Source organism: Capsella rubella, unplaced genomic scaffold, assembly GCF_000375325.1.
Source record: "Capsella rubella cultivar Monte Gargano unplaced genomic scaffold, Caprub1_0 scaffold_7, whole genome shotgun sequence".
NCBI lineage: Eukaryota > Viridiplantae > Streptophyta > Magnoliopsida > Brassicales > Brassicaceae > Capsella > Capsella rubella.
Genome location: NW_006238917.1, coordinates 4906806 through 4932210, shown reverse-complemented (window position 1 = coordinate 4932210; position 25405 = coordinate 4906806). Strand labels below are relative to the sequence as shown.

Genomic DNA, 25405 nt, shown 5'->3' with positions numbered 1-25405 from the left:
AGGCCCCTTTTCTTTTTAGGAAAGTAATATATAACTGTTGTAACATGCAAAATGATACTTGTAGTTTAGTTAATTGCAAAAATTTGATAATCAAATGTTTTTTTTTTTTTTTCAACCCTTGATGCTCTGTAATCTTACACCCCAACTAAGCTATTGTTGCCGTCGGTCGCTCATACGTGTTATTAGTGTTAATGCATAATGCTATTGTCTTCATTCCCTTTAGATGCTTTCTATTCTTTTACCTTTGTAGTAATTTACAGTACGTTGTACTGTTTCTATGAATCTAAAGAAGTAATGTAATGTATAAGGTTCAAGGTTTAATATTGGTGAAAAGCGAAACTGTAGTAATTAATTATATTATCATGTCTGTTAAATTAATTATGTGGTACATATACAGAGGGATATTAATTAATTCATAGTTTAACTAGAGAATTAATTAAAAAAAAAAAAAAAATCGAAGAGATTCAGCTTAAATATTGGAAGAACTCATCCTTGGTAGATTCTCTTCTCTATTACGCCTCCATGGAATCAGTACTTGCTTAAATCCTTGGTAAACTCTTGCCTGCATTTTTTTGTATATTATGTAATCAAAATAAGCCTAAAATATGATAATTCATTCACAACCCAAAAGAAGAACATAAATAGATAAATAGAAGTTATAGAACCACATGCTAAATTAGGAGTAGTAACCAAAGACTTATAAAGTCTGAACTTAAAAAAGGACATTTATTGCAAATACCAAAAACGTTGAAAATTTGTTGCGAATAGAGAGTAGTCATTAGTTGCCAAAAAAAAAAAAAAGAGTGTAGTCATTAAATATAGTTTGAAATCTTTTTAGTAAGAATGTAATTAGACAACTAAAAACGAGATTTTATAACAAGAAAAAGTGATCATGAGTTGAAACATATATGTGTTTCCAAAACTTACCAAGAATTGCGATTTGGACTGAGAAAGATTCAAGAGACTTCCTTTTCTTTTAACCCTACTGATCTTCACCGTCGTGCCGCCGCCGTCGCCATCGCAGCAACGCCCATTCGTGGAACGTGAAAAGTCCAGTCTGCCCTCAGAGTCTCTTTCGCTTCTCTTTATCACCGATAAAGACCGGCGAGGTATATCGTAAGGACCATGGAGAACTGTGGTCGGAGATGGCTCATTCTCAGCTGGAAAAAACAGCCTCGGCGGAAGCTCAAGACACCTTACGACTCCTCCTCCTCCTCCTCCGACGTTCTGCTTAGAAGCCGGCGGTTTGTTCTCATCGGAGACGCGAGGCTTTCCGGGAGCTTCCTCCCAAAGAAACGGAACCGATCCGGCGATGTTCACAGGCGGTGTGGCTAGGCCAGGAGTCTCACATGCTCTGGTAAGTGGAATAGAGAATAGAGGAAGCTTAGGAGTCGCACAGAACCGTTCTTGATCATCAAATTCGAATTCCATCACTTTCTTTGACGTTATATGAAACGGGTTTGGGATTTAAATAGAGGAAAAAAAAGTGACTTTAATTTCTTCTTTCGTTTGATTATATGAACACAGAAAGAAAGGAAACCGAAAACAAAGAAAACGAGAGAGGATGAATAATGTGAGGAAGTGTATAAATTAGTATTTGATGAAGTGTAGTATATAGTATAGAAAGAAATAAATATAACGCTCCTCTTGTGTTGTGGCGCTTCTTATTCACGAGAGATATATCCCAAAGAAGAGAAGAAGAGCAAAAAGAAAATAAAAAATAGATACGATTACAAAGCGGCGTGGTCCTACGTTACGAGTTTTTTTTTTAACGTTGGGTCCTTTCAAATTTCATGTCGAGACTTTATTGCTAAAAATATTTATTATATATGGGATTACTATAAAAATTAAAAGAAACCAAGGCTGCGATAGTAGTGGTACTGTTAACAATAAATGTTAAGCTTATATGTTGTGAAGCAGTCTTGTTCGTCGACAAGAAAAAAAATATCTTATTCTCTCAATTATTCAAGTTTGTATAATGTTTTAAAAGTAAAGCGAGGTGGGCTATGGTAGTGTTTCCTCAGATATGTGAGTTGTGGATTGTAGTTGATCGTCGTATATAAGGGTTGGAATAAAATAACACTTACTAGAAGTGAGATGTGTGAGCAGTTTGGAAGATTAAAGTGGGGTTTTTTTTTTTATCCATCACCCTCAAAGTGTAAATAGATCATAATTATGAGTAACATACACTGAACTTGGAATGCGAAAAAAAAAACAGTGGCTATAAATGGTTACCATGGTCATAGTAAACGAATCCATCAGCGAATAGACTGTTGCGGACAGTATCGAACTTTTTGGTGAAAGCAAAGAATGTGATGCGTTGAAAGTCAAAGGCTGCTCTTCATGTCGTTGCATGAAATGTGTATGAGTATGCATGAGAATGGTGAAAATGATATAGGCATTGAAAATTAAAAGAGCGGTAAACTCAAACAGATTTAGAGGATTTTAGGCTGATCATGTTATCCTTGTGATCCCCCATTCAAGTTTTGATATTTTATCAAACCAAGCTTTGATATTTCATGCGTCTATAAACTATATAGTCCATGCATGGCCTGGTAAAAGATCTATGTAAATAAATTTAGGTTATGTATCCATGCATGGCCTAAATCCTAATTTAGCTGCGGATTTTGAGTTGCATATATGTATTTGTTGAATGGATTATCTATCATACTGATGATGTGTAACGTGCTCCTTATAATAGTGTGACCAAGAGCTTGATATATTTGAAGAGACTAATTAATAATATATATTTTTTATTCAATAAATATATTTTGTGCAAGAAATTAAAAGGTAAAGATTAAGATAATCAATTGAATATGAAGGAATAATCAGTTACAAACTTCAACTAAACCTAAACCAAAAGGAATTATTACTGCCCATACATCTTTAGTAATATGAGCTTTGGTAAGTGAAATTGACCGGCGGGGGGATGGTGTGTGATTTCTTTCAAGTTTTGGATTTCTTGTTTAGTTTGGACACGTAAAAAACTTCTTTTTTTTGTTTGAGTTGGTGTATCTGCAAATTAAAAAAAAAAACAACGAAAAGTAGTAATTTTTTTGGTATTTGTAAACCAGTATGATGAGGTTTTAAAAGGTCTTGACGTTGGTAATATGTTTCACTGTTGCTTACGCGGCTTTACCGCAATGGACGACGCTCTTACAAAAGATTTGGTCATGTTGAACACGCCACTCCAGCATGAGATGATCGCCACCCAAACTTTTAATTACATATATTATAGTATATATTAGTCATTAGATGTTAAAAATATTTAGCTGTAAAACTAATTAAGCACTACTTTTAGTATTGTTAACCAGATATAGTATAACAATGATATTATGTAAACTATAGTTCTACAAATTCACACTTTTTACAGTACCAATTATGATTTTTTTTTTTCTTACATAGATAATTCACAGTTCACATGGTTCCATTCCATGCGAGCAGAGCATAGCGACCGATCACTGTATACAACTATCTGCCCAAATAGGGCCCAACTATTTCTTAACGCAAGGCCCGTATCCTACTTTATACGTTTGACCCAATTTATGTAAGTTCCGTAATCTCTACAATAAGGTGCTACATTACACATTCCAAGTTTTTGTATCCCAAATTCAAAAATCATACAGTACGTTAGGAATCATATATACTCAAACAATAGTATATGGAAAGTTTCGATTATTACAATCTACAGTATATTTCTGATTCTGATCGGTCTATCACAACAATAGCTAGCTTGTTGTCAAAACGATGACCAGAAAAATGGAATCCAAAGAGAAAAAGTTTCATCTTATATTATCCTCCTTTAGTCCAAATTGAAGAGTAAATCATTGAGGTGGTTTTCTTTGGACCATTAATAAACAAGTGACCGATCTTTTCATACTCTTTCTTCCCCCACTCGCAAGTCGCAAAACGCGACAAATATGAAATATACATGCGAAGAAGTTTGTATGCGGTTTTATTCAACGATATATATAAGACAGAAAATATCATGTGTTCGAGTATTCTCGTTATCTATTTTACTATCTTTTAAGAATCTATGCAAATCTTGTTGGCCTCAAAAGCTACATTTGGTTAAATACATTACACTGAAGAGTAGCCGGAAGTGTTCCTCTTCAACTGAATTGTAGTATCTTGAGAGGCAACATCAATTGTACCATTGAGAAAACCAGTGTACCAAGAAGCAGAGAGCTTTGGAGACCTCTTGCGACTAGGATCGCTGAAATTCACATAGTACATTCCAAAGCTGGTCGTATACGCACTCAGTAACTCATACATATCAACCATCGACCATACAAAGTAACCTCTCATGTCCGATCCATTCCTGATCAGTCAAGAGATTTTTCACAAACAGAGAGTCAAATAAAACCAATCAATCCTAATATAGTAGTAATATAAGGTTTAAAATATGTATAAGGAGAATCATACTTGATGGCCTTGAGCACAGCACCAATGTAAGCTTGAATGTATTCTATTCTTCGTGTGTCTTGTAGCATCAACGAATCGTGTTCCATCGGCATGCCTTTTCAATTGAAATTTGAAGAATCTTAAAAAACAAGAAAAGTGATTTCAAGCAGACAAAAGAGAATCAAGTGTTGTACCATTTTCAAGAATGTAGATTGGAGGATTGTTATAGCTATCTTTTATAGACTTAAGAACACCTTCAAGGCCCCATGGAGTAGCTTCCCACTTCAACAAAAACAATTGATCTTAGGAAAAATCAAACAAGAGCGGCCTTTAGTACAAGATTTATATGTATACTACATATTCGGACGGACCTTACCAGAAAAAATGAAGAATTCGCAGTGGCTGTCCAAAGAAGAATAAGTATTGGTTAAAAGAGTTGAGGAGATTTTTTTATATTATATTGATGATTAAAGAGATTAAGCTTTTACTGATCATATATACGCCCATGTCTTTATAGAAGCCTTCGTCCTCCATGGGAAAGATAGAAGGAGAGGGTCGGTTTGTGACGAGGAATGTCGTGTAGTGGATAATTCCTATGAAGTCAGATGATCCTTTAACTTGCTCTGACTCTTCCTTTGAGAAAACTGGTAGTCTTGATCCCACTGTTCTCTTCATTTCATCTGGATAGTCTCCATATACCAAAGGCTTCAACATCCTGAGAATTTTATCAATTTAGTCTTGAGATCTTGTCTTCAAGTTATTGAAACAAAGAAATTAGAGAAAGCTTATTTATTTTCTCACCAGCCATAGAAGAAAGCTTTAGCTCTTTGAGTTGCGATTTCATCATCCTTGGAGTTTGTATAAGGAGATAACCCGAATGTATATATACTTAGCCCTATGGATCCTCTCTGTTTGCTCTGCACCATCATATGAACTATGAGCATACAAAAGTTGAGGTTCGGGTTTTAAGAGTTGATAAGATAGATGTATATGTGTATACCTTGTACTTTAGTCTATACAATTTCGAAGCAGAGGCATGAGCTAACAAAATGTTATGGCCAACAATGTATGGTTCTGTAGAAGAATTTCCCTTAGAACATGCATTAGGAGAACAACGTCCAGGCGGCGTGATTCCTTGGCCATAAGAACCAATGGCGAATATAGTAGCTTCGTTTATTGTAGTCCATAACTTCACATCCTCCCCAAACTCTCTGAAGCATACATCTGCATAAGCAGTGAAGTCTTCTCTGCAATATATATAGAAAACAAACAAATATTTATCTATTTAATTACAATTCATATTAAAACGTGAATTAGCTAGATGAGAATCTTTTTTTATATATATCTATTACATGATTTTGCCGTTGAGCCATCCTCCGTACTCATCTTCAAGAGACTGAGGATGATCATAGTGGTAAATCGTAACGTGTGGTTCGATTCCTGTTAATTAGTAGTTTGCCAAAACTTGAGTTAGAAGCTAGCTATAATTTGGCTATATATAGTTTGGTAGTAATAATGACAAAACCTCACCATGAGTTTTTAGTTCTTTGATGAGGTTCTTGTAAAACAATAGGCCTTTTGGGTTAATGAGTCCTCTTCCATCTAGGAAACCATTAAAGAAAGAGGTCAGAAACACAACATCGTTATTCGTTACAATTGCAAGAAGAAAAAAAAAGAAACAGGGAAGAGGCGTTACTAGGAATTAGTCTAGACCAGGAGATAGAGAATCTGAATGATTCTAAACCCATCTCTGCCATCAGCTTAACATCTTCCTGCCAAAGTAACAAACAACAACATCGAATTAGAAAAAACAGAGAGAGCTAGAGACTTACTATAACTTGTTTGAAAAAGTAAACGGCAAAAGAATGAGAGAAAAGAAAAAAAGAAAAACCTTGTATTTATGATACCCATCAGATGTTATATCTCCATTACCTCTATTGGCTGCAAGTATCGAACAAGAGTGACTCAGAAAATGGAACCAAATATGATATGAACATACTTGTTAGGTGAACAACTTAGGGTATTAACTAATTACACAAAAAGATATGTTCCTCCTAGGAATATATGTTCAATATATTATGAGTCTGAATTCGGAACCGTAAGATGTATGTATAATAAAAATAAAAATAAACTAACAAGAGTGTGCGAAAGTATCCCAGATGCTAGGAGTTCTTCCATCTTCATTAACAGCTCCTTCCCACTATTTTCCAACATTAGAAGATTCTCAACAACATTAGAAGATTAAAAACAATAAAGCAATGAAGAAGAGAGAAACGAAGCAGAGAGAGAGAGAGACTTGAACCTGATAAGCAGAAGAGGCGGCTCCGAAGAGGAAATCATCTGGAAAATTGCTTCTGGTAAAGGAATCAACGTAGCTTGTTGTCGTCAAGACGATGACCAGAGATACCAAAAACAGAGATAAAGGTTTCATCTTTTTTATTTATTTTTGCTTCTGTGGTCTGAGTGAGTGAGAGAGAGTTGTGAAGTAGAAAGTTTTTGTTTGTATTAAATAATGTAATAAAGGAAGTTTAGTCGTTGTCTTGACCGTTACGAAGCGACTACCGAGTGCTGTGTGACCCATCTCTTTTCTATAATTGTATATATACAGTGTTTCCTTCAAATTCTTGTTTTTTCCTATTTAAAGTATGATTTTTGGAAAAGAATTTAAATGGTTGGTTGAGAATTTTTCTTACCCTTTTATTGTGAACTGTTTATGCTAAAGTCATTATAATTTGCGAGCCAAAATGCTCATGTTAGTTGATTTTTCACATTTGACAAATATTTAACTTTTTTTTTTTTTTTTTTTAACTTTAAAGTTAGATATATTTTTTTATATGGACTTTGGAAGAGAAGAATGAGTAGAGAGAGTCATATCGAATGAGGTTTTTCATAATAGTATAGATGTAATAAAACCAAACCAGGATCATTTTGGTTAAATACATTTACGATGAAGAATAGCTTGAGATGTTTCTCTTCAACTGAATAGTAGTATCTTGAGAGGCAACGTCGATTGTACCATTGAGAAAACCAGTGTACCAAGAAGCAGAAAGCTTTGAGGACCTCTTGCGACTAGGATCGCTAAAATTCACATAGTACAGTCCGAAGGTGGTCGTATATCCACTCAATAAGTCAAACATATCAACCATCGACCATACAAAGTAACCTCTTGTGGCCGATCCGTTCCTGTTCAGTCAAATTATTTGTCACAAACAAATAGAATCAAGTAAAGATGAGTGCTAAAAGATGCACAAGGAGAATCATACTTGATGCAAGGGTCCCTTTGTTGAAATCGGATTTTCCTCCCCCTTATGTTGTTATTTGTAGTCATCAGTTAGTCCAAAAAACAAAAACAAAAATTATTTTGGTTCTTGTCTGCGACAGTTGAGTATTGATTTTTTTTCTACATGTGACAACCGACAGACAAGTATAACACAGTATGTGAGTGATTGTGAAGAAGAGTAGTTGCCGACAACTCAACATATTACTATAGTAAAAACATTCATATCACTTTTTTGACATATAAATTTTACTTTATATAAATTTTACTTTGAAGATATTTTTTGGGTACCATTTCATCATCACAAACGTGTAAAACCAGAGGCAACTTCTTAACCCCTGAAAACAACACCCTCGGATTTTGAAAAAAAAAAAAAAAAACATGAAAGCATAAACTTGATAATAGAGGATTTTGATATCATGTGTGTGTAGTTATTTACCCTTGGATGCATTGAAACCCTTGACAAACCCAAAGCCAGATTCCAAACAGAACAACACAGATGCATAGATCAAACATCAACACAACCCACACATGTTTCTTCCACATCTGCTTTGCCTTTTGTCTATGATGATCATGATAGACCAACCCATTTCTCACTCCCTTACCTCCTCCTCCTCCTCCTCCTCCTAGATCCATCTTCTTCTCGTTCCAGTTCCCTTCACTTTTCGCATCCGCCTGCGATCTCTTCTTGTTCTTCAACACCCTCAACGGCTTACCTAATAGCGGCATCAACGCACCACCGCCTTTTCGTCCTCTCGATGAATCCAAACTCGGATTATTCTTGCTCTCCCTCGTTATACTCCTAGGCGATCCAACCAAACCCAACTCCAATTCCAAATCCTTATTCTTATTACAACCCTTAGTGATCTCTGCGAAGACTGGATCGAGCTTCGATTGGAGACAGTGTTGAGTCGGATTAACCAACGAATCCGCCGTAGATCCGTCTTCCATCAGAGACTCCGTAGCTGATCTCAATCGATCGAAAAGCCAGAGAGACTCCGATTTCGCCACGACCTCGTCTAAGATGGCGAAATACGAAAACAAACCATCGATGATCAAAGAGTAAGTTCTCTTACGGACTGTGTGAGAGACCATCGAATGGTGAGGAGGCACGTTCTCAATGCATCTCAAAGCTAGATCTTCGATTCCTGCCTCTTCCTTTGGAGCGAACTCCGCGAGAATCACTGTTCCTTTCGCAATGCACGAGTAGAACAACATACGTGGATTCGAAATCATTTCCCAATCGATCGGAATGACGACAAACACAAATTTTCCAAAACTTCGATTCCAATCCAACAGTTTTAAAGACAGATACAGATATCAAAATCTAAATCGGACGAAGAGCAGAGATTTGAGTGATTCTCTCGGCTTTACCTCTCTAGAGATCCATCTTCTAGATTGCGAGATTTTCCAGGAAAATGGTGGAAGAAGATCTCCATTATTGGCCAAACCCAAAAAGATGAACGCAACAAAAAAAAAAGAAAAACCAGAAATTTACCGGAAATATATTTAAGAAAAATAAAATAACGATTAATAACCTCGCAATGGTCGATATTTGCAATAGTATCCCCAGCTTTTATAATGACACGTGGAATAGTTCGTTCAGCCATCGTCCATCACAGAGCTGAACTGCCGCCACGTGTTGTTAGGAATAACAAATTATTGGTTACGTCCGTGACGATTGGTTAATTCGATTTTGGCCTAAAAATACCACCACACACTAAAACCAACATTATTGGCAGGCTCTTAGAATCAAAACAGATTATCTTAACACAATATTTTGTATTTTATACATTGCAAACTCCAAGTTAATTTCATATCATATAATTTGAGACTCTTTCGTTACTTCTGAGTTGTGTTTCTAAGGTTTATGTCTTGTCTACAAAGAAAAGTTAGATTATTTAAAATGAAAAACTGAAATTCAAAATACTATGCTAATCATGTTGTTATTAGTCAACTGTAATAAACATTCACTAAGTCATAAACAATGAAGATTAAAAAGTCGTCAGATCATAATGTGTATTTAAGGATATAATTAGAACTCGGTCATTATTTAGCCTTTCCGTGGCTCTTTTATTTAATCGTTGTTCAATGGACGATTTTATAAAACGCATGTAAGATATATATTAAAATAATTATAGGGCTGTAAATAGATAAGTCTTCTCTGGTTCTCTCTTTGAGATCACCATTCACACCAGTTGGTTCTATGGAATCCACCATTCCCAAACGCGCAGAGCTTGACGATGATGTTCAATATGGTACGTTTCTAATCATTTTTCTGTTTTAATGTTAATTAGGCTATTGGGTTTGACAATAGAACTGTAGTGTTAATAACTTGTTAGAACATCAAGAAGCAAGAAATTAGTATCGTATCTTCTCTTTTAGCTCTGGGGATAAATTTTTGTGAAAAATAGAGATTTGTATTAATTATTCTTGAGAGGCTTGAATCCGTTTAGTTATTCTGTTGTACTTAGTTGGGATTTAATTAAGAGAAACAAACATTAATATGTAACTCATAAAAATGAACATGAAGGGAGCTCGAATCGTGCATCTAGTCCCCAGAAGGCAATGGAAGAGATACACAAGCAAAAGACTCATAATCTCTATTGCCCTAAGTGTACTCTTAACATCACCAAAACTGCTCAACTGTTGGAAAAAACAGATGAGTCTTCTCCCGACAACCAAAAATCTTTCGTGCGTTGGATCCCTCTCGTCATCTCCTTCAAGTTCTTTTCAAATTCTCACACAGGTATACATACGTACATATGCATATTGTTGTGTGATGATGAAAAGACTTTGTTTCTCTCTGAATGCTGAGTGTCCGGCTGGTTTTTATCTTATAGGTCCAGTCGAAAGAACCTTATCGAATCCTAATAAAAGTGGTATGTCTCTCTACACATATCGCTTTATAATAGATACGCTTTTTTCACTGAACTCTTCTTGCTTATAAAATCTCTTTGATATCTAATCCTAATCAATGCATGCATTGTGGTAAGACTTATGAGTGTATATCATATTCCTTTACGATTTTACACTTTTTTTTTTTTTCTTCTTGAGTTAATAATTTCCGTTTTGATTTCCCTTTTCCTATTTGGGGGACCAGTCGAGAAAAAGTCTTCTAATCCTAATTCCAATGGTATGTGCACACATACATATTGGTTTATGGTTGGAGGCATTTTATATTTCGAACTACATTATATACTAAATTGATCTTATATATTTATATTTTCTATCTATAGGACCTGACACCAACGTCTCATCTAATCCTGACTCCGATGGTATGTCTTATGTGTACGTACGTTATGATGATCATGCCTGTTTTTAACTTTAAACTCCGGCTTTAGTAATCGATTTCCTATTATAGGACCAGTCGACAACTCATCAAAGCCTTATTCCAGTGGTATGTGTATATAGACATATTGGTTATGATTGGAGATATTTTATTTGAACTTATGCTTAAATGATCGCTTATAGGACCAATCGACAACATGATCTCATCTAATCCTAACTCCAAAGGTATGTCTTATATTACATGTACATTGCTAATGATGGAGACATATTTTTTTTTGAACACCTACTTAATTAATTGATTTCCTATTTTAGGACCAATCGAAAACAACTCACCTGATCTTCATTCCAGTGGTATGTGTACTCTCATATACGCATATACACCTTTATTATGCATATATATACACTAGTTTCTTTGAACTCATGCTTAAATGATAGATCTTCTGTATGTAGGATCAGTCAAAAACTACAACTACTCATCACTCAGCGGTTTAGGTATACATTGCCTTACCATGAAAACACCTTACTTTATAGCTAGCTTCACATGCTTAAATGACAGTTCCTAATTTGTAGGGACAATCGAGAACAACTACTCTATTAATCCTATTTCCTTCTTTCGTGTCCTTGTTCTTGAACGATACGTAGCTCATTTCTTGGAACGATTGCCTACTTTATGTCGGAATTCAATAATTCGTAGAGAGGAAAAGAATGCCAACGATAATAGTGCAGATCATCAAAGCTCAACGAGCACGGAAGGTCTAATGGATGCTTCGTTATTTCACTAATATTCAATACTGTTACACAATATCTAAAAACAAAAGATAAGATATAATACCATTGTTCTCGTCTATGTGCAGAAGAATCTGAGAAACATAAACATGAAAATACTCATGGTGGTGGATGGGTATATCATTCTTATCAAATTCCCAACAACAACAACGACAACAAGACAGCCAAATGATTATCTTTTTCCCCAATGCTTAACTTTTTTTTTTACTGAAAATCGTAGTTAATAGAGGAGGACGCATGTGATGACATCTTGTACTGGAAATGTTTTATTTCTTAAACTAATCAAAACAAATTACATCTTAAGTTACTCTAAACTAAACTAAATTTGCACCTATAATTAAACATAAAACAAAGACGTAAATTGAGAGAAAAAAAAAACGTCATTACCAACAAAAAGGAAAAAAGTACTCCAATAAACAAAGACTACATAATTCCACGACCAACTTCGGTCATTTGATTAAAGATAAATCACCCCAACCTTAGACAGACTGTAAGTAATTAAATGTTTAATATAATTAAGAGGTCAACATCTCATATGCATCTTATTTAATACTCCTTAAAACTGAACTTGTTTGATCCGGCATATAAAAAATAAATTAAACAAAAAAAATTATAGCACTTTTAACGAAAATTATAGAATTTTATTCGATTATTTTTTATATACAGTTCATATTAGGTCTTCTCATTTTCCAAATTTTTATTTAATACTTTATATGTTAACCAAAATAAAAACACTTAAATTCGAAATATTATGTTGTTAGCCAACTGACTCAACTCTAACACTCCGCAAGTCATAACTCGTAAACAATGAAGACAATGGAAGAAGTCATAAACAATGAGTAAACCAAAAAGTCACAAAACAATGAAGATGAAATAAAGGGTTATAACATAAGACCAACAAAATTCAGGGTCAATTAATATTTACGTGTGATTAAAGAAAGACCAGCAACTAGTTGACAATTTTCTTGAAATATACCAATTTCCTCTATATTTTTTTTAATCTTTCACATGTTGTTAAAACTAAATATATAAATTTCATTTGTTTTTAAACTTTAACTCGCGTTTTATGTTGATCACTTGATCCTAATCTAATTCAGGTACAAAACTTTATTGTCAAGGTTACACCTTACAAGTAATAAGTACGAAATATTGACAATAACGGCTAAACCTATATTTTGAATGTCCTACTCATAAAATAGTATTTTAAAGACCTATATAGAATTTCACACATTTTTAGAATAGTTTTATGAATTATTATCTACATACATGGATCATATCAACACAGATAGGGAAGAATTTGATTCTTTTTCTTTATCACTTATTCCGAGAAACTTGAATGTACATGCGGATTCGCTGGCACGATGAGTTCGTGTTAGTCCGCACCTAGTCAAGTATGTAAACAACTGCCCCTTGAATTGGCTCGATTGAGCTAATACAAGTCTATTTGATGTCAAAAAAAAAAAAAAAATCTTAACCTAAGCAATCTTAACCGTTGGATGACATAAAACCAAGTCGGTCCAAAGTTTTACGGAAGACAAAAATTAATCTAATTCGAAAAATCACGATCCTAAAATAAATTCATATCGATATAAAAACTTCGAAACTAGAGCCACTTAGATATAAAAAATATGCCGACAACAAAAACAAAGATATAAAAAATATATTTAAAAACAACCACAAACAGATTTAAAACCCAAAAATGAAAATAGAAGTCATAATCCATATTCCCCAATGAGTAGTCGTATACAGGTATCCTAGAGGTATAAACAATAAAGAATGAAGAAAAAAAATTGCGACTTTTGCACCCTTGACTTATACATGGTCAATTAATATTGCGTATAATAATATAAACAAAAGACCAACACAATTGCAATAATCCATTTCTTCTGATTATTGGATGTGACTTTTCTATAAAGTAACCTGAATCTTATGATATAAACTGCATCGCGTCTCATTAGATGAGAATTTATAGAACAATTCTCATAAATTTCAAATATCAAGATGGATAACTTTTATGCGTACTTTTTTTTAACAAAAAAAGAATCTTTACAATATATATATAAAATGATCAAAAGAGAGAAATATATTCAAAAAAATATCAATTTTAAAATTTAATTTTGTTTATCTCGTGTTTTAGGCATTTCCTAATTAATCTTAGCTAGGCATAAGGATTAATATACGTTCATGGTCTAACTTAGAAGTCCGAAGCTGGACCCTTGACAATAACGAATAATTAAACCTACATATCTAAATGTCCTTTCTTGATGAGTATTATAATATCACACCTTTTGAACAAATGTATGTCATTATTATCACAACATTCTTGAAGAGTATTTTCAATGACATTAGGCATCCTAATTTAATTCTAAACTGTCGAAAATAACAAAAAAAAAATACCTTTTATATATACAGATATTCTTATAAATGTTAAATTTAGTGTTTTACAAAAGATAATGTTTTTTGTACTTTTTTTTTTTTTGTCATCGATAATGTTTTTTTGTACATCTACATGACCTTTAGTATAAGCTTATGAAATATCAAATGTGTATCCTTCAATTCGTGCATTATTTTAAGAAAAACCCTCAGTCATTTGTTATTATTATTATTATTATTATTTTGGTGATTTTTTCTAGGCATGACCACGGTTACGGTTAATGTGGTTATGGTTAATTAACCACCGGTTAACGGTTATAATTTTTTTAACCATAACCTTAATCATTATATATACGGTTAAGACGGTTACGGTTATATACGGTTACGGTTAATTACGGTTACGGTTAAATACGGTTACGGTTATTTGATGATTATTATAATATTAATATTGGAGATAAAATTTTATGAAATATTATTTATTTTACAAGTAAAAAATATATCTTATTTCAATTATTTATACTGAATTAGTTAAATCTGGGTATTGTATACAGTTATAATATAATTTATTTAAAAAATTTAAATATGCGGTTAATCGAGCGTTTAACCGTACGGTTAACCGACGATTAATTACGGTTAATTATGGTTACGGTTAATTAACGGTTACGGTTATTATTATTTTTCAACCGTAACTAATTTACTTTTACGGTTAACGGTTACAATTTTTAACCGTTTTATACGGTTACGGTCCGGTTACGGTTGATAAACGGTCCGGTTATGGTTAAAAATACGGTTAAGGTTAGCTTTTGGTCATGCCTAGTTTTTTCTAGTTTCTATGATTGACGTCACGATAAATTAAAGAAAGAACACGACCATGAAAAATCACATGTTGAAAGATTAATACAGCACCTCAGAAAAAAAGAAAAAAAAAAAAAGAAATCGTCGTCGTCGTAGAAGGCATATAAATAAGCGTCGTCTGGTTCTCTCTTTGTCATCATCAGTTCATCTTTCCTCTACAATGGATTCACCCAATCCCTATGACGATGTCGTTGATTCCACCCCGAGTTCGAGTTCTGATCATGCCGGCGGCGACGATGGCAATCCCACCTTAGTGGATGGTCCCAGCAAATCTACTGCGTCAGAAGCAGGTATAATTGCAAGGAAACTAAAGTCCAACAACGTTGGCTCAAACATTATCTGAACCGGATTTATAACCGTAAAAACATTTTGGATTCTTATGCTCTGATGTTGTTGTTTAAACATTGGTTCTTTTTTGAAAGTTTTATTTCGACCACTATTTTTTTCTTTGAAGACGTTATAATAACAAAACAAAATCATGCATTTGTTATTAAGCTAGCTTACCCAACGTTCATATCATATTTTGCATGGAGCATGGTGGTAGAGCTGATATTTTACGTTAATGACTTGTGTGTGATTCGGTTTGGTAAAAGAGTTTCATTTCGTTCCTGATTTAGTACTGTATATTTTTTTAGAGCTACATTGTAATTTGTTTAATTTAGAAGAGATTTATTTGATTCCTGATTTGCGCATTTATATACCTGTTCATATGAAAACAAAAGCCAAAGTCTAATTAAGAAATCATTTACAGCGAGATTTTAGCTACAGTTTTATGTTACTTATACTGTATATTAAATATCATAAGTTAAGTTGGATGCATTTTATATTAAAAAAAAGGCTATAGTTTCAAAATCATCAAGCACATGTTTAAAGACAAAATTTGTATTTTCTCGAGTCCAATATTGTTGTTGTAACGAACGTAGGAACTGAGGGAGAAGGCAACAACCATACTGAATCTGAATCTGTACCTGCCACGGGGATTAGTCCAGATGAGGCTTTGAATGTGATTAAGAATCAACAGAGCCATACTCTCTACTGTCCTAGATGTACAACTAACATCACCAAAGTCGCTAAACTCTATCCAAATAATCAAGAGCCTGATCGGTATAGAACCCGGCATTACGTACTGTGTTTTCCCCTCGTTATCTCATTCCCCTCCAAGCTCCCTACCTTTCATTTCTCATGGTCTTTTCTCGCAGGTAAACCATATATACACATACATATTTTTACTCTTATATTTTTTTTTGATCTACATGACTAATGCCATCATTGCTTACAGGACCATGGAAGAAACTAAAGAGTACACTTGACCTGAAGTGGTTTTCAAATTTCAATCTCACTTTTCTGCCTCTACAGTACCTCGTGGCTGCGGTTCTACTATTGCTATCAGTCATTGTCCTGCGGTCCTCGGTAGGGACGGATATTCCTTCGCCACCGCCAGGGCCGCCTTCTCCTTCGCCATGGACGGATATTGCTTCGTCACCACCTCCAGGGCCGCCTTCTCCTTCGCCACAGCCAGGACCACCTTCTCCTTCGCCATGGGGAGGGACTGATACTCCTTCGCCACCGCCAGGGCCACCTTCTCCTTCGCCACAGCCAGGACCACCTTCTCCTTTGCCACAGCCAGGGCCGCATCTGTATGAAAAAATACTCTGGATCATATACTTTCCAAGTATCAAGTACCTTTCCGTATCCTCGTTGTTGTTCCTAGCCATTCTGGCACTCTTCTGGTCTTCCATTTTGCACATCATCGGTAACCTGATAGCAGAAATGAAAAGATGTAGGAACAATGTGATTTCTTTACTTCCTCTTCCCCTTTTCCCTTTGGCATAACTTTACCGAAAGACTTATTAATAGCACTCTCATTATATCTTGCAGGGAGCGTAAGAGATATTACACGACTTATTAATAATATTGTTAAACAAATTCCAACCCCTTTTAGGGGAGCGAATCATGCTAAAGGTATTTTTCACATGCCTTATTTTTTCTAGTTGATTGAAATAAAGATGAAAAAAAAGTAATCTTATCATAAGATTAAGAGGAGATACTACCATCTTTCCCTGACTCTTCATATTACCTCTGCCTCGATTGTCTGTTTCCGTATTGAAATGATGACTCCAACCTTTTTGTTTCCAATATTTCATTTTATTCATTTTTAGTTTCGCCTCCCAACCCGGTGAATGATACCCCTCCGACTTCGGGTCCAGTGGATGCTATCTCTCCGGCTCCAGGTTCAGTTCCAACTCTGGATCCAGACGTCATCCTTCTTACGTTTCTTTCAAAGCCGCTCGACTCTCTTTTCATTATTTTGCACTCCTGTTTTGCAGAAGGAGGCATTACACCATCCACCAGTGTTCATAACAGTAAAACTACAGAGATATCCCCCGGACCTGAAAAGAATAACAAAGGTGTTGGTGAGATTCTGTCCAATATAGCCATTCCAAGCTGCATATCTACCTTTCTGGTGCCTAAACCGTCTCAACCCGACATCCCAGTGGGTGGTTTAGGGACAGATCAGACCGTGATCCCTCCACCCCCAACGACGCGGGTACCACGTCTAGAGGTCTTGTGGAATTATATAGTGGTTCCATGGGAGCTAGACATCTTGAAGAGTATTGTGTACGGAGGTCTGGTCGAGTCAATCACAAGTCTCGGTGTCGTATCTTCCGCTGCCGCTTCCGGAGCTTCAACTCGTATGTACACATGAACATACAAACACGACAATTGAGTTTCTTCATATCAATTCACATTAATATTGTCTTTTCTTGCAGTCAACGTTATCGCTTTGGGAGTAGCCAATTTATTCAGTGGCCTTTTTCTCATGGCTTACAATGTAAGTCGTTTTGTTTCCTCTCTTTTTTTTTAGGTTTTTAGTAGAATATTTTTTAGAAAACAGAGCACCTACCCTGTTTGCTCGTGAGAAACCGAGCACGAAGCACCTACTCTCATTTTTCTTTAAACACTTGTGAGTAATAAAACCTTTTCATTCGATTTACACTAACAAAGAGGAGATATATATATATATATATATATTTTGGCATGCAGCTGCGTGACATCCTAAGGAATGAAGATGATTATAAGAAATGGCTGGGGAAAAAAAGGAAACCCATCCTCCATTGCGCCGTTGCTGGGCTTTCCTTCATATTCTTCGGTGTGATCCCTCCTTTATTCTATGGCCTCACTTTCAAACAAACAGACAAGGGACACTACAAAGCTGCGGTTGTTCTTGTTGCGTCTCTGGTCTGCGTCGTCCTTCTCTCCTTTGGCAAAGCTTGCGCTTTCAACTTAAGCAGATTCTGGACCGTGGTTGATTACTCCGGAATGGCGATTGGGGCCTCTGCGCTTTCATTCATCTTCAGCCATTTCCTCGGCGATGTGTGTGAAAAGTTAGGCCTTAATGAGCTTGCCGATGATTACCGAAAAGTGTGACTTCAAGATTCTATTAAATAACAAAGCTCTAGCTACCAAAAGACTTGTTCTTTAACTGCTTTCTTTCTTTATTTCACTTTAACAGAGTTCACCGTCGTCCTTTAGTTGTTAATTTGTTTTGTACACGAACTCGTTCTGTTTCTACTATGTAAGCAAAAAGGTTCGATTTTATCAAGATTTATCAGTTTATCTACGTTCTTTAATCTTGTATAAGTCCAACCAACTGATAAATCTTAAATTCGTAACCCACCACGATCCGACTCCTACTCCAAGCTCTGCCGGGGACGGTGTTATTAATTCCAATATGGACAGAGAATCATTCCTTTCTATCTCAACCAAAATATTTTCAAAATATTATGTTAATGTTAATAGTCAACTTTAATATTCCCCACGCAAACAAATATTTTAGAGTCATGAAGACAAAAAATAAAGTGGGAAGTTACGATATAAGATTTACACTGTATATCGGAGAAAATGTAGGGGAAAATTCTCGTATATTTCCGATTGGGTTTTTTTTTTATGGCTATACGGCCTATACCTATATGACATGTTTTATTTTAGGTGAAATTGGTAGGAAATATCCCTCCAATTTCCAACAAAAATCTATATTGTTGAAAGTTTTCAGATAATAAGCAAGTTGTGGACTTATAAATAAGCGCCCTCTGCTTCTCTCTTTGATATGATCAATTCTTCACCTTCTACCATGGCCACAACCACTTCTCAGCGTTCGGATTCTGCTGCCGGCGATGATGCCAATTCACCATTGGATGGAGAGCTAACGGACAGTTCAGTAGTCGATGATCGACCCACAAAATCTCCAAATTGCAAGACACAGGTAATTACAAAAATATATATATATAAAATCAAATCATGTATATATAAAATCAAATCATGGCTAGCTCCGACATTATATCATAGATTCATAGGGAAGTGAACATATATAAAATCAAATCATGTATATATGTTATATAGCCTATACCCAATGTTCATATCGCATTTTGCATGCAGCATGGCATTAGCACTGGAGCTTATACTTTACGTTAGCATATATATAGATTGCACTTAGTCTTCTGGAAACATATCGGGATGATAGTTCAAAACCTCTTACCAAGAGAGCTAGACATTTTGAAGAGTATTGTATACGGAGGTCTAATCGATTCCATCGCAAGCCTCGGTGTCGTATCTTCCGCTGCCGCTTCCGGAGCTTCAATTGGTAAGAGCACATGCACGAACATATAAACACGACCTTGAGTTTCTTCATACGTCTGAATTCTAAGTTTCCAACTAATAATATATTTGCTTGCTGTTAACGTTATCGCTTTAGGCTAGCCAATTTATTCAGTGGCCTTTTTCTCATCATTCACAGCGTACGTCGTTTTGTTTCTTCTCTTCCTTTTTTTTTTTCATCCACAATGTTTACTTATTAAACAGAGCACGAACTCTGTTTTCATCTATCTACTCTGTTTTTACAGAGCACCTACTCTGTTTCAATATGTCTCTCGAAACAATTGATTTAAAACATTCATACTTACGAACGATGATATTTTTGGCAGCTATACGGACTCATAATGTTTGAAAGACCATCTCTCAGTTCGAGCAAAGACCATAATATCACATATCTAAAGGATAGACAACTGTACGAGGATCGCTGGGAAACTTTAAAAAGGTCAAGCTCCACTGCTTTGTTGTTGTGGTTTCCTTCATTTTCTTCGGTGTCATTCCTCCTCTATTCTACGGCCTCTCTTTCAAAAGAACCGATAAGGGACATTACCAAGCCGCGGTTGTTCTCACCGCATCTCTGTTCTGCGTCATCTCTCTATCCTTTGCCAAAGCTTCTGCCTTCAAAATGGAAAAACTGAGGACCGTGGCTGAATACACCCGAATGGCGATTGGAGCGTCTGCGGTTTCTTTCATCGCCAGTCAACTCGTCAGTGATCTGCTGAAAAAGTATGGCTTTGATGAGATCGAATAAACAAGTTCGATTAAACAAAGAACATAGTTCTCCATCTTCCTTTCTGTTAAGCTTTTAAATTTGTGTTGTACAAGAACTTGTTTTGTTTCTATGTAAGCAAAAAGGTTTAGTTGTTATCAGTTTGTTCTTAACTCTGTTCTTAAAAAAAAAGGCAAGTTGGTTAGGACTTAGGATTAATAATAAGGAACGTGGAACCCGTGAAATTAAAATATTCAGATAAAGAGAGTAACCATAAATTGTAATAACATGGTTCTGAATCTCATCGTTGTTTGTCTACGATGGAACCCACCACGAATCACACTCCATCTCCAAGCTTCGCCGGCGACGGTGTATGTACCAATGAATTGACCAACCTGTCCCTAGTCTCACCACTCGAAAAGGACGATGGCGTTGACTTAAGCCAGGAACAAGGTCTGAGAAGTACATGTACTCCTGATTAGTTACCAATAGTTCATAATTATTTGGTCTTTTCAAGTTAGGTACTACCAAAAGAAAAAATTATATAAAGTACTACTAGTCTACTAATCCCATCTTTTTCCGAATGCTCAAATCAAACTTTTACCCATAGGATCGGAGTCAAATGAAGCTACTGACACTGAGAATGGTTCAAGTCCTGTAGACAAGAACCAATACGCTGAAACTGAAGATGTAGTTAGAGCAAAAGATTTACAGACAGAACCTGTATCACTGGATGATGATGTGGAGACTGTGATCAAGAACCAACATAAGTATTACTTTTACTGCCCTTGCTGCGGTGAAGATATCACCAAAACAGTCAAGCTCGTGAAGATATCAGATCCCCAACCCACGAAAGACCATGAGACTGAGAATAAAGCTATTGACAGTGACACTGAGAATGATTCAAGATCCCAAGACAAGAAGACAAAGATTCCATCATGGTTCCCAGTTTTTCTTCGGCAGCTGTTTCCTTCTGTCTATGGTCCCAACAAAGATAAAGGTACCCGTTCTTTTCCCTGTCTCCTTTCTATTTTGTTGTATGGACAGTTGTGATTGACTGTTGTTTCTTGTCAATTCCAGACGAGAAAGGGGTCGATTCAAAATCACCAGGAACTTTCGACGATCTTGATATCAGTGGCGAGGAACCGTGCATTGATGTCAGTAACGAGAAAGACGGACCGAGCTTTCCGAAGTGGTATGTCGATGCTTTTGCTTGGTCGTTCCTCTGTATTATTATAGCTCTCTCTGTCCTTTCGACTTCTCCACCGCCTTTCATTCAGCCACATCTGCAATTGCCTTCTATACCATCATTGTGGCTGCCTACAGAAGTGCCTTCAGCTTCTATACTTATGTTAATCCCCACGTTTGCTGTGTTGCTTCTCCTCATTATTTTAGTGAGGTCCCGTTTCAGTCCGAGATATCATAAGGAGAAAGGTATTTTCTATTTCTCCTCCCTCTTTGGTATTTATCACTTCAATGTTTAAAGGAGGCAATCTGCTCTTTCAACACTTTGATGTTACGATTTTCTGAACTATCAACTATGCCAGGCGATAAAAGGACTGATTCCAAGTCTACTGATATCACTACCGAAGAACCAGCAAAAACCCAATATCACGATGACCAAGCTGAAAATCCTGAGCAAGATTTTGACAAGCAAACAGGTCTGCTCTGAATTCTGATTCTAAGATCAATCTTAATCAAGTTTGGTTCCTAACAAAGATTTTTGATCATGCTAGACAACCAAAAAAATCACCTAACTCCAATATATCCTTCACCACTGGAGCAACCTTCCAAGCAAATTTTGAATAAGGAAACTCAAGCAGAACCTGGGTTGCAACCAAAGATTCAAGACGGTACTAAACTTGAAATCCTGAAAAGTATTGTGTATGGAGGTCTTACAGAATCCATCACAAGTCTTTGTACCGTAACATCTGCAGCCGCATCAGGTGCTTCAACTCGTAAGTGATCCCAAATCTCTTTGAGGCATTTCGTCGAACACCTTTGAACGCCTAAACCAATGTTAATGCCTTTCCTTGTAATTCAGTGAACGTTTTGGCCTTGGGAGTGGCCAATTTGTCAAGCGGTCTTCTTCTCACCGTTCACAGCGTAAGTGATCATTCTGAATACAACGAAAACATTCGTATTGAACTGAACAAAGACTCTATCTTTTTGCAGCTTCAAGACTTAATAAACGAAAAACCGAGAAAACGAACCAACACTGACCATGCGGAAACAGATCAAGGAGAAGGAGAAGATCGGTACGAGGAAGTACTCGGAAGAAGAGAGTATTCGAGACTTCACAGAGTGATCGCAATCTCTTCTTTCATCATCTTCGGCTTGATCCCACCTATAGTATACGGCTTCTCGTTCCGAAGAAAAATGGAAAAGAGACAAGAGTACAAGGTTTTAGCAGTATACGCAGTGTCTCTGCTCTGCGTCGTCCTGCTCTCAATTGCGAAAGCTTACGCATCGAAGAGACGGGATTATCTAAAGACTCTGGTTCGGTACACGACGATGGCGACGACGGCGTCGGGAGTCTCTCAGTTTGTGGGATACTTGGTTAGTCATTGGCTTGAGAAAAGCGGGTTTTATGATGATTCTCCAGTAGATACTACTACTCAACGAGTTTGAAGACTTGTGTTCTCTTCTTCTTCGTCTTCACTTCATAGTGTCCTTTCCGTACCTTCCTCGTTACCAAATTTGTTTTCCTTAAAATTTAAAGAAATTATTTTATTTTGACATTGATTTTTTTTTTTTTTTAAGTTTCGACGTTTATGGAAAAAATTGGAAAAGACAAAATAACATTTGTTGGTAGGATGGAACTTTATAAAAAAAAAAAAAATTATATATATAAATTGCAACAAACAATTAAAAATAAAAATAAAGGTAATATTAATAAATAGCCAAATTATGGACCTGAATTAAGAAACTAGCCATATAACTATTTTTTTATTATTAATAATTGGTGTAGTGAAATTTCTCCTAGTAAAATATATAAATTATTTATTTTGGTTCATAATCATATATGATAAAAACTTGTTTCGCTAAAACACAAAATCGGTTCATATGGTGTTTAAATTTTTTTGTACGTGTTGACTGTTGATCATTATATAATAGTGGGGATTACAATCATTGAACATGGGAAATGCATATAGGATTCTGAGAGCTAAAAGGAAAACGTGGGTTTATGAATAGAATCCTTTGGTCGATCGGCCTACTAAAAAGATGCGGAACTTATCGGGTTGATTGGTTGCCAAATGCCCAAATATATGGATGTTGGTTTCATATATAGATAGATAGTGGAAAACAGTTTGTACATCGGTTTGTGATATTTTTGTTCACTCAGATCGTGAATGAGTTGTGGGGATGCATATTGAAAATAACTTCTATGCTACTTATATATAGACCATGTCTATGCCTGACTGTTATCGCGTATTATAGAGTAAATCATGATGTTCAAAACTACACATTGAACACACTCTTTCGAAGAATCATGATAAAAAAAAAGTACTGGCAACATGATTCCATACTCAAATTATCTGTACACACATGCCTTGAAGAGCACGTAGTGTCACATATTCGTAGGCATATTACGAACACAAAGAACTGTAAGTATGATTTCACTTGTAACTATGTACGCTGTACATCTATAATTACATGGTCTTTGTTTTTCATATTATTTGGTACTATCATCCGTAAAAAAACATAACCATAAGAACTGTTGTTGTTGGCAAGTGAAAACGTAACATTTTTATTTTGTTTTCATCAATTTGAAAAGAAACTGATGACATTAAACCACACGTACGTTGTTGATCGATTCTTCTATAATACTCGTATGAAAACAGCTGGAGCATATGAATATATAAAATCCATTAATTATTCATGTGAACTCAGGGGTGAAGGTTCACATTATGAATCATCGACTCATCATCTTGACTTCTTGAACGAGTGGGGTCGATAATATAATAAAATTCAACCTACACATCTTACACGATTCACACAAAACATATAAGTAAGTTTAATCAAAGGGGTTGAGTTTGAACACAAACATACAAATAATGTGGTGTCACTATCAACCATGTTCGTAACGTGTGTTTTTGGGTTGTTTCTTTTTTAGGTGGTAATATAGATTGATAGTAGTTAAGACTTTAGGAATCGATAGGGAGATTTGGTCCAATATAATATTATATATCTCCATCTATTCCTTTTCTTCTTTTTTCTTGCGTCACTATTTGGTATTACTATACTAATCACTTCGAAAATTCGTATTTCTCGTCGCAACTTTTTTTGTTTGTTTGTCGTTACACAGTTCTCGTGATAAAACTTGAAGAAAAACAATGGATAGACTAATGGCGATGGTGATTGATCAATCATCATCGAGAAATATCATGTTCGTTACCACAAAAGATGAGTGTATACTACACTACATATAATATGGTCCCAATATTAATAGAGAAGGCCGTGTATATTTGACAATATTTTGAGACAAGTATCAATGTTAGAATGGTATTATGCCATCGGAAGTGTTGCATGCTAAATTATTTCGGAATGTTTATATCTATATATTCCAGATACGACTTTTTTTTTTGTTAATTTGTTGTTGAGACTTTCGTATTACGACAAAGATAAGTACAAGTTGGTGAACTAATAAGTAATGCATTGTTAATGATGATAATATCTGTCGTATATATATATAATATGTGTTTGATCTTTTGATAATTCCCTTCTTTTGGTCAACTAAGATTTTTGGAGTAGCTAAGTCTAGGTCATTATTTATTAATGATAAAATCAAAGAGATAACGATTTAGTTGGGACGTGAGGTCGTCGTGATGATATAAATGCAAGGGCCAGGCAATATTCATCACTCTCTCTCTCTCGTCTGTCACGGTCCATGTGACAATAAATCCCTAAAAATAAGGGTGGAAAATATCTTCCAACTAATTTGTCTTACTGTTGGGATGATTAAACATGGGATTTATGTATACTATAGTGTATTAACTTGTTAATAAACAAGTCGGTAAACATGAATTCATAATTTGTTATGAAAAAATACTGATGAA

The 25405-nt window shown here is 35.4% G+C and overlaps 5 protein-coding genes and 1 long non-coding RNA gene across 9 annotated transcripts; 2 read left to right on the top strand and 4 right to left on the bottom strand.

Annotated features, from left to right (window-relative positions):
- Window positions 1–323: 323 nt before the first annotated feature.
- LOC17878550 lies at window positions 324–1591 on the bottom strand. The gene is made up of 3 exons (XM_006284515.2): window positions 1498–1591; window positions 928–1435; window positions 324–562 (listed from the first exon to the last, which is right to left on the bottom strand). The coding sequence occupies exons 2-3, from the start codon at window positions 1429–1431 to the stop codon at window positions 470–472; spliced, it is 597 nt and encodes a 198-aa protein (XP_006284577.2). The 5' UTR covers window positions 1432–1435; window positions 1498–1591; the 3' UTR covers window positions 324–469.
- A 2348-nt stretch (window positions 1592–3939) lies between these two features.
- On the bottom strand, window positions 3940–6872 carry LOC17880398 (beta-glucosidase 10). The gene is made up of 13 exons (XM_023778391.1): window positions 6707–6872; window positions 6541–6604; window positions 6296–6345; window positions 6101–6176; window positions 5935–6006; window positions 5757–5844; window positions 5405–5651; window positions 5206–5321; window positions 4893–5119; window positions 4781–4806; window positions 4599–4686; window positions 4426–4519; window positions 3940–4321 (listed from the first exon to the last, which is right to left on the bottom strand). The coding sequence occupies exons 1-13, from the start codon at window positions 6833–6835 to the stop codon at window positions 4081–4083; spliced, it is 1518 nt and encodes a 505-aa protein (XP_023634159.1). The 5' UTR covers window positions 6836–6872; the 3' UTR covers window positions 3940–4080.
- A 1123-nt stretch (window positions 6873–7995) lies between these two features.
- LOC111829383 (phytolongin Phyl2.1) lies at window positions 7996–9225 on the bottom strand. The gene has a single exon (XM_023778396.1). The coding sequence runs from the start codon at window positions 8915–8917 to the stop codon at window positions 8117–8119; it is 801 nt and encodes a 266-aa protein (XP_023634164.1). The 5' UTR covers window positions 8918–9225; the 3' UTR covers window positions 7996–8116.
- A 649-nt stretch (window positions 9226–9874) lies between these two features.
- LOC111829382 (uncharacterized protein DDB_G0287625) lies at window positions 9875–12018 on the top strand. 4 transcript variants are annotated; one of them, XM_023778395.1, is made up of 11 exons: window positions 9875–9939; window positions 10215–10430; window positions 10525–10563; window positions 10785–10817; window positions 10921–10959; window positions 11046–11081; window positions 11156–11197; window positions 11285–11323; window positions 11423–11464; window positions 11615–11725; window positions 11827–12018. In XM_023778395.1, exons 1-11 carry the CDS (start codon window positions 9888–9890, stop codon window positions 11928–11930), a joined length of 753 nt encoding a protein of 250 aa, XP_023634163.1. In that variant the 5' UTR covers window positions 9875–9887; the 3' UTR covers window positions 11931–12018. The 4 variants fall into 4 exon arrangements, with proteins under 4 accessions (XP_023634163.1, XP_023634161.1, XP_023634162.1 ...); XM_023778393.1 differs by having other exon boundaries at window positions 11543–11725; XM_023778394.1 differs by having other exon boundaries at window positions 11408–11464.
- Window positions 12019–19912: 7894 nt separating this feature from the next.
- On the bottom strand, window positions 19913–20700 carry LOC111829729. Its single transcript, XR_002833088.1, has 2 exons — window positions 20618–20700; window positions 19913–20351 (listed from the first exon to the last, which is right to left on the bottom strand). It is a non-coding gene; the product is annotated as an uncharacterized LOC111829729 (long non-coding RNA).
- Window positions 20351–23086, top strand: LOC17879294 (membrane protein of ER body 1). The gene is made up of 6 exons (XM_023779737.1): window positions 20351–20798; window positions 20956–21345; window positions 21426–21779; window positions 21893–22006; window positions 22082–22303; window positions 22390–23086. The coding sequence occupies exons 1-6, from the start codon at window positions 20666–20668 to the stop codon at window positions 22974–22976; spliced, it is 1800 nt and encodes a 599-aa protein (XP_023635505.1). The 5' UTR covers window positions 20351–20665; the 3' UTR covers window positions 22977–23086.
- The last annotated feature ends 2319 nt before the right edge of the window (window positions 23087–25405 follow it).